This window comes from Scyliorhinus torazame, chromosome 22 (assembly GCF_047496885.1).
Source record: "Scyliorhinus torazame isolate Kashiwa2021f chromosome 22, sScyTor2.1, whole genome shotgun sequence".
Lineage (NCBI taxonomy): Eukaryota > Metazoa > Chordata > Chondrichthyes > Carcharhiniformes > Scyliorhinidae > Scyliorhinus > Scyliorhinus torazame.
In genome coordinates, this window is record NC_092728.1 from 111,087,137 (window position 1) to 111,101,955 (window position 14,819).

Genomic DNA, 14,819 nt, shown 5'->3' on the forward strand with positions numbered 1-14,819 from the left:
CAGCCAGGGTTCCTGCTCCTGATCACTGTCCAGTGATCCCTGGGTTAGAGAGAGAGGGGAAATCAGCCAGGGTTCCTGCTCCTGATCACTGTCCAGTGGTCCCTGGGTTAGAGAGAGAGTGAGGGGAAATCAGCCAGGGTTCCTGATCCTGATCACTGTCCAGTAATCCCTGGGTTAGAGAGAGAGAGGAAATCAGCCAGGGTTCCTTCTCCTGGTCACTGTCCAGTGATCCCTGGGTTAGAGAGAGAGAGAGAGGAAAACAGCTAGGGTTCCCGCTCCTGATCACTGTCCAGTGACCCCTGGGTTAGAGAGAGAGGGGAAATCAGCCAGGGTTCCTGCTCCTGATCACTGTCCAGTGACCCCTGGGTATGAGTGAGAGAGAGAGAGGAAAACAGCCAGGGTTCCTGCTCCTGATCACGGTCCAGTGACCCCTGGGTTAGAGAGAGAGGGGAAATCAGCCAGGGTTCCTGCTCCTGATCACTGTCCAGTAATCCCTGGGTTAGAGAGAGAGAGGAAATCAGCCAGGGTTCCTTCTCCTGGTCACTGTCCAGTGATCCCTGGGTTAGAGAGAGAGAGAGAGGAAAATAGCCAGGGTTCCTGCTCCTGATCACTGTCCAGTGATCCCTGGGTTAGAGAGAGAGGGGAAATCAGCCAGGGTTCCTGCTCCTGATCACTGTCCAGTGATCCCTGGTTTAGAGAGAGAGAGGGGAAATCAGACAGGGTTCCTGCTCCTGATCACTGTCCAGTGATTCCTGGGTTAGAGAGAGTGGGGGGAAATCAGACAGGGTTCCTTCTCCTGGTCACTGTCCAGTGATCCCTGGGTTAGAGAGAGAGTAGGGGGAAATCAGCCAGGGTTCCTGCTCCTGATCACTGTCCAGTGATCCCAGGGTTAGAGAGAGAGAGAGGGGAAATCAGACAGGGTTCCTGCTCCTGATCACTGTCCAGTGATCCCTGGGTTAGAGAGAGAGGGGAAATCAGCCAGGGTTCCTGCTCCTGATCACTGTCCAGTGATCCCTGGGTTAGAGAGAGAGAGAGGGGAAATCAGCCAGGGTTCCTGCTCCTGATCACTGTCCAGTGATCCCTGGGTTAGAGAGAGAGAGAGGGGAAATCAGACAGGGTTCCTGCTCCTGATCACTGTCCAGTGATCCCTGGGTTAGAGAGAGAGGGGAAATCAGCCAGGGTTCCTGCTCCTGATCACTGTCCAGTGATCCCTGGGTTAGAGAGAGAGAGAGGGGAAATCAGCCAGGGTTCCTGCTCCTGATCACTGTCCAGTGATCCCTGGGTTTGAGAGAGAGTGGGGGGAAATCAGCCAGGGTTCCTGCTCCTGATCACTGTCCAGTGACCCCTGGGTTAGAGAGAGAGAGGGGGGAAATCAGACAGGGTTCCTGCTCCTGATCACTGTCCAGTGATCCCTGGGTTAGAGAGAGAGCGGAAATCAGCCAGGGTTCCTGCTCCTGATCACAGTCCAGTGATCCCTGGGATAGAGAGGGAGGGGAAATCAGCCAGGGTTCTTGCTCCTGATCACTGTCCAGTGATCCCTGGGTTAGAGAGAGAGAGGGGGGAAATCAGCCAGGGTTCCTGCTCCTGATCACTGTCCAGTGATCCCAGGGTTAGAGAGAGAGGGGGGAAATCAGCCAGGGTTCCTGCTCCTGATCACTGTCCAGTGATCCCTGGGTTAGAGAGAGAGAAGGGAAGTCCACCAGGGTTCCTGCTCCTGATCACTGTCCACACTGTTGTGTGATCCCCTCCTGGACAATTCAAGCTGAGCTTTGATGCCAACTGTCCACCTACAGAATGACCAGTTTGTCAACCCTCATTATGTGGACTAATTTGAATGAGGAAATGTGATTTTGGCACGTATGGGATGAGGAAACTATTGAGTCTCGTCGGCCCGTCTATTATGTATGTAACCCAGCTCCTGAGAGCCTGAGTGAGTGAGGGGCTCAGTGGGTGTAGAGCAGAGCGGAATGTGTTGAAATAAACCAATAGAGAGGTGGCACCTTGGGGTTGCAGGTGGTACTTCAGTGTCGATTATCCTGTGAAGCAGCTGCCATTCGCCACGAGCCTCCGCAGAGTGAGCCCTGCACACGCCCTTAACCTAACTAGACACACCTCTGAAGTCTGCGCCCATACCTTCCCGCTTCATCCCCATGGCAAGACACTTCTGGTAGCGGCAGTACTGGCACCGGTTACGTTGGCGCTTGTCAATTATACAATCCTTGCTGTCACGGCAAGTGTAGGTAAGGTCTTTGCGCACCGTACGTTTGAAGAACCCTTTACAACCTTCACAGCTGTAAACACCGTAATGTTTGCCTGTTGGGAGGGAAATAGATTGTAAAATTGTTCATCTTGTAGTTAGGTGTTTGCACACTGTGAACATCAATATAAACTCAGCCCCATCTATCGGGAGTGAGAGCGAAATGGGAGAAGGAGGTGACTGCCTTACACTACAGCCCTATCCTGGGGTGTCAGCTCCAAACTGACCTGGGAACATGCAACTTCCCCACTCCTCAGCCGCCCTCCTCACTGCCCTGGATAAAACAGAGAAACTCTCCGTCATTACTGGAGGTTAGTCGGACTGACCTGATTACTACTACACCCCTGTATGCTCCACCCGATGCCGGTGTCTATGTAGTTACATTGTATACCTTGTGTTGCCCTATTATGTATTTTCTTTTCATGTACTAAACGATCTGTTGAGCTGCTCGCAGAACAACACTTTTCACTGTACCTCGGTACACGTGACAATAAACAAATCCAATCCAATCCGACCTCGCTCCGTTTGAGGCGAGTCGAAACAGGCTTGTCAATTGGTAAAGAATGCATTGGCAGCAATGGAACACCGCAGTGACCCCGTGAAGCACACATACCTGAAGACCTGTCCCCACAAATGGCACAGATGTGTTTGGTGAGGGAAAGTGGACAGTTTGAGGAGTGAGGTGATAAGTTAAGCACACCGTTAATTCCCAAAGGCGGTTTCACATCCTCAGTACTGCTGACTGAATTCATGGACGGGTTAATCTGCAAGGCAAGGGAGAGTAAAGGTAAGTAATCGCGTTACATTCCACACGGTGCCCATTCCTCACCCTCCCTACACCCATTTACACACTCAAATCCCCCATTCCTCACCCTCCCTACACCCATTTACACTCAAATTCCCCATTCCTCACCCTCCCTACACCCATTTACACTCAAATCCCCCATTCCTCACCCTCCCTACACCCATTTACACACTCAAATCCCCCATTCCTCACCCTCCCTACACCCATTTACACTCAAATCCCCCATTCCGTCACCCATTTACACACTCAAATCCACACTGCATCATCTCGTGAAGCCTGGTCAAGCTGTTGTATTACGTTGTCCTAGTCCAAGAGAAGTAGGCCACATACATATCAGGCAATAAGCGCCAATCAGCAACAACATGCAAAAGGCTAAGAGGCAATATGGACTCTTCCTGAAGTTGGTGGGCAGGGTTGGAGGGGCAACAGATGGGGGCAGAGGTGGTCAGGGGAATGTCACTGGGACACGGGACCCAGGGGTGTTCACTGTCATTGGGACACGGCACCCAGGGGTATCACTGTCACTGGGGCACGGCACCCAGGGGTGTCATTGTCACTGGGGCACGGCACCTAGGGGTGTTCACTGTCACTGGGACACGGCCCCCAGGGGTGTCACTGTCACTGGGGCACAGAACCCAGGGGTGTTCATTGTCCCTGGGACACGGCACCCACGGGTGTTCACTGTCACTGGGGCACAGCACCCAGGGGTGTCACTGTCACTGGGACACGGCACCCAGGGGTGTCACTGTCACTGGGACACGGCACCCAGGGGTGTTCACTGTCACTGGGGCACAGCACCGAGGGGTGTCACGGTCACTGGGACACGGCACCAAGGGGTGTTCACTGTCACTGGGGCATAGCACTCAGGGGTGTTCACCGTCACTGGGGCACAGAACCCAGGGGTGTTCACTGTCACTGGGGCACGGCACCCAGGGGTGTTAACTGTCACTGGGACATGGCACCCAGGGGTGTTCACTGTCACTGGGGCACAGCACCCAGGGGTGTTGACTGTCATTGGGACACGGCTCCCAGGGGTGATGACTGTCACTGGGACACGGCACCCAGGGGTGTTCACTGACACTGGGGCACAGCACCCAGGGGTGTTCACTGTCACTGGGACACGGCACCCAGGTGTAATGACTGTCACTGGGGCACAGCACCCAGGGGTGTTCACTGTCACTGGGGCACAGCACCCAGGGGGGTTCACTGTCACTGGGGCACAGCACCCAGGGGTGTTCTCTGTCACTGGGGCACGGCACCCAGGGGTGTTCACAGTCACTGGGGCACAGCACACAGGTGTGTTCACTGTCACTGGGGCACGGCACCCAGGGGTGTTCACTGTCACTGGGGCACAGCACCCAGGGATGTTCACTGTCACGGGGGCACAGAACCCAGGGGTGTTTACTGTTACTGGGGCACAGCAACCAGGGGTGTTCACTGTAACTGGGGCACATCACCCAGGGGTGTTCACTGTCACTGGGACACGGCACCCAGGGGTGTCACTGTCACTGGGACACGGCACCCAGGGGTGTTCACTGTCACTGGGGCACAGCACCGACGGGTGTCACTGTCACTGGGACACGGCACCAAGGGGTGTTCACCGTCACTGGGGCACAGAATCCAGGGGTGTACACTGTCACTGGGGCACAGAACACAGGGGTGTTCACTGTCACTGGGACACGGCACCCAGGGGTGTCACTGTCACTGGGACACGGCACCCAGGGGTGTTCACTGTCACTGGGGCACAGCACCGAGGGGTGTCACTGTCACTGGGACACGGCACCAAGGGGTGTTCACTGTCACTGGGGCATAGCACCCAGGGGTGTTCACCGTCACTGGGGCACAGAACCCAGGGTTGTTCACTGTCACTGGGGCACAGAACCCAGGGGTGTTCACTGCCACTGGGGCACAGCACCCAGGCGTGCTCACTGTCACTGGGACACGGCACACAGGGGTGCTCACTGTCACTGGGACACGGCACACAGGGGTGTTCACTGTCACTGGGACACGGCACCAAGGGGTCTACACTGTCACTGGGGCACAGCACCCAGGGGTGCTCACTGTCACTGGGACACGGCACCCAGGGGTGCTCACTGCCACTGGGGCACAGCACCCAGGGGTGTTTACTGTTACTGGGGCACAGCACCCAGGGGTGTTTACTGTTACTGGGGCACAGCAACCAGGGGTGTTCACTGTCACTGGGGCACAGCACCCAGGGGTGTTCACTGTCACTGGGGCACAGCACCCAGGTGTGTTCACTGTCACTGGGGCACGGCACCCAGGGGTGTTCACTGTCACTGGGGCACAGCACCGAGGGGTGTCACTGTCACTGGGACACGGCACCAAGGGGTGTTCACTGTCACTGGGGCATAGCACCCAGGGGTGTTCACCGTCACTGGGGCACAGAACCCAGGGGTGTTCACTGTCGCTGGGGCACAGAACCCAGGGGTGTTCACTGTCACTGGGACACGGTAGCCAGGGGTGTTCACTGTCACTGGGACACGGCACCCAGGGGTGTTCACTGTCACTGGGACATGGCACCCAGGGGTGTTCACTGTCACTGGGGCACAGCACCCAGGGGTGCTCCCTGTCACTGGGACACAGCACACAGGGGTGCTCACTGTCACTGGGACACGGCACCCAGGGGTGTTCACTGTCACTGGGACACGGCACCCAGGGGTCTACACTGTCACTGGGGCACAGCACCCAGGGGTGCTCACTGTCACTGGGACACGGAACCCAGGGGTGTTAACTGCCACTGGGGCACAGCACCCAGGGGTGTTTACTGTTACTGCGGCACAGCAACCAGGGGTGTTCACTGTCACTGGGGCACAGCACCGACGGGTGTCACTGTCACTGGGACACGGCACTAAGGGGTGTTCACCGTCACTGGGGCATAGCACCCAGAGGTGTTCACCGTCACTGTGGCACAGAACCCAGGGGTGTTCACTGTCACTGGGACACGGCACCCAGGGGTGTTCACTGTCACTGGGACACGGCACCCAGGGGTGTTCACTGTCACTGGGACACGGCACCCAGGGGTGTTCACTGTCACTGGGGCACAGCACCCAGGGGTGTTCACTGTCACTGGGGCACAGCACCCAGGGGTGCTCACTGTCACTGGGACACGGCACACAGGGGTGTTCACTGTCACTGGGACACGGCACCCAGGGGTGTTCACTGTCACACGGCACCCAGGGGTGTTCACTGTCACTGGGGCACAGCACCCAGGGGTGTTCACTGTCACTGGGGCACAGCACCCAGGGGTGCTCACTGTCACTGGGACACGGCACACAGGGGTGCTCACTGTCACTGGGACACGGCACCCAGGGGTGTTCACTGTCACTGGGACACGGCACCCAGGGGTGTTCACTGTCACTGGGACACGGCACCCAGGGGTCTACACTGTTACTGGGGCACAGCAACCAGGGGTGTTCACTGTCACTGGGGCACAGCACCCAGGGGTGTTCACTGTCACTGGGACACGGCACCCAGTGGTGATGACTGTCATTGGGGCACAGCACCCAGGGGTGTTTACTGTTACTGGGGCACAGCAACCAGGGGTGTTCACTGTCACTGGGGCACAGCACCCAGGGGTGTTCACTGTCACTGGGGCACAGCAACCAGGGGTGTTCACTGTTACTGGGGCACAGCAACCAGGGGTGCTCACTGTCACTGGGACACGGCACCCAGGGGTGTTCACTGTCACTGGGACACGGCACCCAGGGGTCTACACTGTCACTGGGGCACAGCACCCAGGGGTGCTCACTGTCACTGGGACACGGCACCCAGGGGTGCTCATTGTCACTGCGGCACAGCATCCAGGGGTGTTCACTGTCACTGGGGCACAGCACCCAGGTGTGTTCACTGTCACTGGGGCACAGCACCCAGGGGTGTTGACTGTCATTGGGACACGGCTCCCAGGGGTGATGACTGTCACTGGGACACGGCACCCAGGGGTGTTCACTGACACTGGGGCACAGCACCCAGGGGTGTTCACTGTCACTGGGACACGGCACCCAGGTGTGATGACTGTCACTGGGGCACAGCACCCAGGGGTGTTCACTGTCACTGGGGCACAGCACCCAGGGGGGTTCACTGTCACTGGGGCACAGCACCCAGGGGTGTTCTCTGTCACTGGGGCACGGCACCCAGGGGTGTTCACAGTCACTGGGGCACAGCACACAGGTGTGTTCACTGTCACTGGGGCACGGCACCCAGGGGTGTTCACTGTCACTGGGGCACAGCACCCAGGGATGTTCACTGTCACGGGGGCACAGCACCCAGGGGTGTTTACTGTTACTGGGGCACAGCAACCAGGGGTGTTCACTGTAACTGGGGCACATCACCCAGGGGTGTTCACTGTCACTGGGACACGGCACCCAGGGGTGTCACTGTCACTGGGACACGGCACCCAGGGGTGTTCACTGTCACTGGGGCACAGCACCGAGGGGTGTCACTGTCACTGGGACACGGCACCAAGGGGTGTTCACTGTCACTGGGGCATAGCACCCAGGGGTGTTCACCGTCACTGGGGCACAGAACCCAGGGTTGTTCACTGTCACTGGGGCACAGAACCCAGGGGTGTTCAATGTCACTGGGACACGGCACCCAGGCGTGCTCACTGTCACTGGGACACGGCACACAGGGGTGCTCACTGTCACTGGGACACGGCACCAAGGGGTCTACACTGTCACTGGGGCACAGCACCCAGGGGTGCTCACTGTCACTGGGACACGGCACCCAGGGGTGCTCACTGTCACTGGGACACGGCACCAAGGGGTCTACACTGTCACTGGGGCACAGCACCCAGGGGTGCTCACTGTCACTGGGACACGGCACCCAGGGGTGCTCACTGCCACTGGGGCACAGCACCCAGTGGTGTTTACTGTTACTGGGGCACAGCAACCAGGGGTGTTCACTGTCACTGGGGCACAGCACCCAGGGGTGTTCACTGTCACTGGGGCACAGCACCCAGGTGTGTTCACTGTCACTGGGGCACGGCACCCAGGGGTGTTCACTGTCACTGGGGCACAGCACCGAGGGGTGTCACTGTCACTGGGACACGGCACCAAGGGGTGTTCACTGTCACTGGGGCATAGCACCCAGGGGTGTTCACCGTCACTGGGGCACAGAACCCAGGGGTGTTCACTGTCGCTGGGGCACAGAACCCAGGGGTGTTCACTGTCACTGGGACACGGTAGCCAGGGGTGTTCACTGTCACTGGGACACGGCACCCAGGGGTGTTCACTGTCACTGGGACATGGCACCCAGGGGTGTTCACTGTCACTGGGGCACAGCACCCAGGGGTGCTCCCTGTCACTGGGACACAGCACACAGGGGTGCTCACTGTCACTGGGACACGGCACCCAGGGGTGTTCACTGTCACTGGGACACGGCACCCAGGGGTCTACACTGTCACTGGGGCACAGCACCCAGGGGTGCTCACTGTCACTGGGACACGGAACCCAGGGGTGTTAACTGCCACTGGGGCACAGCACCCAGGGGTGTTTACTGTTACTGCGGCACAGCAACCAGGGGTGTTCACTGTCACTGGGGCACAGCACCGACGGGTGTCACTGTCACTGGGACACGGCACTAAGGGGTGTTCACCGTCACTGGGGCATAGCACCCAGAGGTGTTCACCGTCACTGTGGCACAGAACCCAGGGGTGTTCACTGTCACTGGGACACGGCACCCAGGGGTGTTCACTGTCACTGGGACACGGCACCCAGGGGTGTTCACTGTCACACGGCACCCAGGGGTGTTCACTGTCACTGGGGCACAGCACCCAGGGGTGTTCACTGTCACTGGGGCACAGCACCCAGGGGTGCTCACTGTCACTGGGACACGGCACACAGGGGTGTTCACTGTCACTGGGACACGGCACCCAGGGGTGTTCACTGTCACACGGCACCCAGGGGTGTTCACTGTCACTGGGACACGGCACCCAGGGGTCTACACTGTTACTGGGGCACAGCAACCAGGGGTGTTCACTGTCACTGGGGCACAGCACCCAGGGGTGTTCACTGTCACTGGGGCACAGCACCCAGGGGTGTTCACTGTCACTGGGACACGGCACCCAGGGGTCTACACTGTTACTGGGGCACAGCACCCAGGGGTGTTCACTGTCATTGGGGCACAGCACCCAGGGGTGTTTACTGTTACTGGGGCACAGCAACCAGGGGTGTTCACTGTCACTGGGGCACAGCACCCAGGGGTGTTCACTGTCACTGGGGCACAGCACCCAGGTGTGTTCACTGTCACTGGGGCACGGCACCCAGGGGTGTTCACTGTCACTTGGGCACAGCAAACAGGGGTGTTCACTGTCACTGAGGCACAGCACCCAGGGGTGTTCATTGTCACTGGGACATGGCACCCAGGGGTGTCACTGTCACTGGGACACGGCACCCAGGGGTGTTCACTGTCACTGGGGCACAGCACCGACGGGTGTCACTGTCACTGGGACACGGCACCAAGGGGTGTTCACCGTCACTGGGGCATAGCACCCAGAGGTGTTCACAATCACTGGGGCACAGAACCCAGGGGTGTTCACTGTCACTGGGGCACAGAACCCAGGGGTGTTCACTGTCACTGGGACACGGCACCCAGGGGTGTTCACTGTCACTGGGACACGGCACCCAGGGGTGTTCACTGTCACTGGGGCACAGCACCCAGGGGTGTTCACTGTCACTGGGGCACAGCACCCAGGGGTGCTCACTGTCACTGGGACACGGCACACAGGGGTGCTCACTGTCACTGGGACACGGCACCCAGGGGTGCTCACTGTCACTGGGACACGGCACCCAGGGGTGTTCACTGTCACTGGGACACGGCACCCAGGGGTGTTCACTGTCACTGGGACACGGCACCCAGGGGTCTACACTGTTACTGGGGCACAGCAACCAGGGGTGTTCACTGTCACTGGGGCACAGCACCCAGGGGTGTTCACTGTCACCGGGACACGGCACCCAGGGGTGATGACTGTCATTGGGGCACAGCACCCAGGGGTGTTTACTGTTACTGGGGTACAGCACCCAGGGGTGTTCACTGTCACTGGGGCACGGCACCCAGGCGTGTTCACTGTCACTGGGGCACAGCACCCAGGGGTGTTCACAGTCACTGGGGCACAGCACCCAGGGGTGTTCACTGTCACTGGGGCACAGCACCCAGGGGTGTTCACTGTCACTGGGGCACAGCACCCAGGGGTGATGACTGTCACTGGGACACGGCACCCAGGGGTGTTCACTGACACTGGGGCACAGCACCCAGGGGTGATGACTGTCACTGGGACACGGCACCCAGGGGTGTTCACTGTCACTGGGGCACAGCACCCAGGGGTGTTCACTGTCACTGGGGCACAGCACCCAGGGGTGTTCACTGTCACGGGGGCACAGCACCCAGGGGTGTTCACTGTCACTGGGGCACAGCACCCAGGTGTGTTCACTGTCACTCGGGCACAGCTCCCAGGTGTGTTCACTGTCACTGGGGCACGGCACCCAGGGGTGTTCACTGTCACTGGGGCACAGCACCCAGGGATGTTCACTGTCACTGGGACACGGCACCCAGGTGTGTTCACTGTCACTGGGGCACGGCACCCAGGGGTGTTCACTGACACTGGGGCACAGCACACAGGGGTGTTCACTGTCACTGGGAGCACAGCACCCAGGGGTGTTTACTGTAACTGGGGCACAGCAACCAGGGGTGTTCACTGTCACTGGGGCACAGCACCGACGGGTGTCACTGTCACTGGGACACGGCACCAAGGGGTGTTCACCGTCACTGGGGCACAGAACCCAGGGGTGTACACTGTCACTGGGGCACAGAACCCAGGGGTGTTCACTGTCACTGGGACACGGCACCCAGGGGTGTCACTGTCACTGGGACACGGCACCCAGGGGTGTTCACTGTCACTGGGGCACAGCACCGAGGGGTGTCACTGTCACTGGGATACGGCACCAAGGGGTGTTCACTGTCACTGGGGCCTAGCACCCAGGGGTGTTCACCGTCACTGGGGCACAGAACCCAGGGGTGTTCACTGTCACTGGGGCACAGAACACAGGGGTGTTCACTGTCACTGGGACACGGCACCCAGGGGTGTTCACTGTCACTGGGACACGGCACCCAGGGGTGTTCACTGTCACTGGGGCACAGCACCCAGGGGTGTTCACTGTCACTGGGGCACAGCTCCCAGGTGAGCTCACTGTCACTGGGACACGGCACACAGGGTTGTTCACTGTCACTGGGACACGGCACCCAGGGGTGTTCACTGTCACTGCGGCACAGCACCGACGGGTGTCACTGTCACTGGGACACGGCACTAAGGGGTGTTCACCGTCACTGGGGCATAGCACCCAGAGGTGTTCACCGTCACTGGGGCACAGAACCCAGGGGTGTTCACTGTGACTGGGGCACAGAACCCAGGGGTGTTCACTGTCACTGGGACACGGCACCCAGGGGTGTTCACTGTCACTGGGACACGGCACCCAGGGGTGTTCACTGTCACTGGGACACCGCACCCAGGGGTGTCCACTGTCACTGGGGCACAGCACCCAGGGGTGTTCACTGTCACTGGGGCACAGCACCCAGGGGTGTTCACTGTCACTGGGACACGGCACCCAGGGGTGTTCACTGCCACTGGGGCACAGCACCCAGGGGTGCTCACTGTCACTGGGACACGGCACACAGGGGTGCTCACTGTCACTGGGACACGGCACACAGGGGTGTTCACTGTCACTGGGACACGGCACCAAGGGGTCTACACTGTCACTGGGGCACAGCACCCAGGGGTGCTCACTGTCACTGGGACACGGCACCCAGGGGTGCTCACTGCCACTGGGGCACAGCACCCAGGGGTGTTTACTGTTACTGGGGTACAGCACCCAGCGGTGTTTACTGTTACTGGGGCACAGCAACCAGGGGTGTTCACTGTCACTGGGGCACAGCACCCAGGGGTGTTCACTGTCACTGGGGCACAGCACCCAGGTGTGTTCACTGTCACTGGGACACGGCACCCAGGGGTGTTCACTGTCACTGGGACACGGCACCCAGGGGTCTACACTGTCACTGGGGCACAGCACCCAGGGGTGCTCACTGTCACTGGGACACGGAACCCAGGGGTGTTAACTGCCACTGGGGCACAGCACCCAGGGGTGTTTACTGTTACTGCGGCACAGCAACCAGGGGTGTTCACTGTCACTGGGGCACAGCACCGACGGGTGTCACGGTCACTGGGACACGGCACCAAGGGGTGTTCACCGTCACTGGGGCATAGCACCCAGAGGTGTTCACCGTCACTGTGGCACAGAACCCAGGGGTGTTCACTGTCACTGGGACACGGCACCCAGGGGTGTTCACTGTCACTGGGACACGGCACCCAGGGGTGTTCACTGTCACACGGCACCCAGGGGTGTTCACTGTCACTGGGGCACAGCACCCAGGGGTGTTCACTGTCACTGGGGCACAGCACCCAGGGGTGCTCACTGTCACTGGGACACGGCACACAGGGGTGTTCACTGTCACTGGGACACGGCACCCAGGGGTGTTCACTGTCACACGGCACCCAGGGGTGTTCACTGTCACTGGGGCACAGCACCCAGGGGTGTTCACTGTCACTGGGGCACAGCACCCAGGGGTGCTCACTGTCACTGGGACACGGCACACAGGGGTGCTCACTGTCACTGGGACACGGCACCCAGGGGTGTTCACTGTCACTGGGACACGGCACCCAGGGGTGTTCACTGTCACTGGGACACGGCACCCAGGGGTCTACACTGTTACTGGGGCACAGCAACCAGGGGTGTTCACTGTCACTGGGGCACAGCACCCAGGGGTGTTCACTGTCACTGGGACACGGCACCCAGTGGTGATGACTGTCATTGGGGCACAGCACCCAGGGGTGTTTACTGTTACTGGGGCACAGCAACCAGGGGTGTTCACTGTCACTGGGGCACAGCACCCAGGGGTGTTCACTGTCACTGGGGCACAGCACCCAGGTGTGTTCACTGTCACTGGGGCACGGCACCCAGGGGTGTTCACTGTCACTTGGGCACAGCAAACAGGGGTGTTCACTGTCACTGGGGCACAGCACCCAGGGGTGTTCATTGTCACTGGGACATGGCACCCAGGGGTGTCACTGTCACTGGGACACGGCACCCAGGGGTGTTCACTGTCACTGGGGCACAGCACCGACGGGTGTCACTGTCACTGGGACACGGCACCAAGGGGTGTTCACCGTCACTGGGGCATAGCACCCAGAGGTGTTCACAATCACTGGTGCACAGAACCCAGGGGTGTTCACTGTCACTGGGGCACAGAACCCAGGGGTGTTCACTGTCACTGGGACACGGCACCCAGGGGTGTTCACTGTCACTGGGACACGGCACCCAGGGGTGTTCACTGTCACTGGGGCACAGCACCCAGGGGTGTTCACTGTCACTGGGGCACAGCACCCAGGGGTGCTCACTGTCACTGGGACACGGCACACAGGGGTGCTCACTGTCACTGGGACATGGCACCCAGGGGTGTTCACTGTCACTGGGACACGGCACCCAGGGGTGTTCACTGTCACTGGGACACGGCACCCAGGGGTCTACACTGTTACTGGGGCACAGCAACCAGGGGTGTTCACTGTCACTGGGGCACAGCACCCAGGGGTGTTCACTGTCACCGGGACACGGCACCCAGGGGTGATGACTGTCATTGGGGCACAGCACCCAGGGGTGTTTACTGTTACTGGGGCACAGCAACCAGGGGTGATCACTGTCACTGGGACACAGCACCCAGGGGTGTTCACAGTCACTGGGGTACAGCACCCAGGGGTGTTCACTGTCACTGGGGCACGGCACCCAGGCGTGTTCACTGTCACTGGGGCACAGCACCCAGGGGTGTTCACAGTCACTGGGGCACAGCACCCAGGGGTGTTCACTGTCACTGGGGCACAGCACCCAGGGGTGTTCACTGTCACTGGGGCACAGCACCCAGGGGTGATGACTGTCACTGGGACACGGCACCCAGGGGTGTTCACTGACACTGGGGCACAGCACCCAGGGGTGATGACTGTCACTGGGACACGGCACCCAGGGGTGTTCACTGTCACTGGGGCACAGCACCCAGGGGTGTTCACTGTCACTGGGGCACAGCACCCAGGGGTGTTCACTGTCATGGGGGCACAGCACCCAGGGGTGTTCACTGTCACTGGGGCACGGCACCATGGGGTGTTCACTGTCACTGGGGCACGGCACCCAGGGGTGTTCACTGTCACTCGGGCACAGCTCCCAGGTGTGTTCACTGTCACTGGGGCACGGCACCCAGGGGTGTTCACTGTCACTGGGGCACAGCACCCAGGGATGTTCACTGTCACTGGGACACGGCACCCAGGTGTGTTCACTGTCACTGGGGCACGGCACCCAGGGGTGTTCACTGACACTGGGGCACAGCACACAGGGGTGTTCACTGTCACTGGGAGCACAGCACCCAGGGGTGTTTACTGTAACTGGGGCACAGCAACCAGGGGTGTTCACTGTCACTGGGGCACAGCACCGACGGGTGTCACTGTCACTGGGACACGGCACCAAGGGGTGTTCACCGTCACTGGGGCACAGAACCCAGGGGTGTACACTGTCACTGGGGCACAGAACCCAGGGTGTTCACTGTCACTGGGACACGGCACCCAGGGGTGTCACTGTCACTGGGACACGGCACCCAGGGGTGTTCACTGTCACTGGGGCACAGCACCGAGGGGTGTCACTGTCACTG

At 60.1% G+C, this 14,819-nt stretch overlaps 1 protein-coding gene across 6 annotated transcripts in view; it reads right to left on the reverse strand.

Annotated features, from left to right (window-relative positions):
- The window catches only part of LOC140399363 (retinoic acid receptor RXR-alpha-A), a 348,218-nt gene that overhangs the window by 86,714 nt on the left and 246,685 nt on the right, over positions 1–14,819 (reverse strand). For 5 of the 6 annotated variants that reach the window (XM_072488939.1, XM_072488936.1, XM_072488937.1 and 2 more), the window contains exons 3-4: positions 2,871–3,021; positions 2,113–2,313 (exon numbers count right to left, since the gene is read on the reverse strand). In XM_072488939.1, coding sequence (XP_072345040.1) covers positions 2,113–2,313; positions 2,871–3,021 — 352 coding nt within the window. The remainder of the gene's footprint in view (positions 1–2,112; positions 2,314–2,870; positions 3,022–14,819) is intronic. The other variant, XM_072488940.1, reaches the window with a different exon arrangement.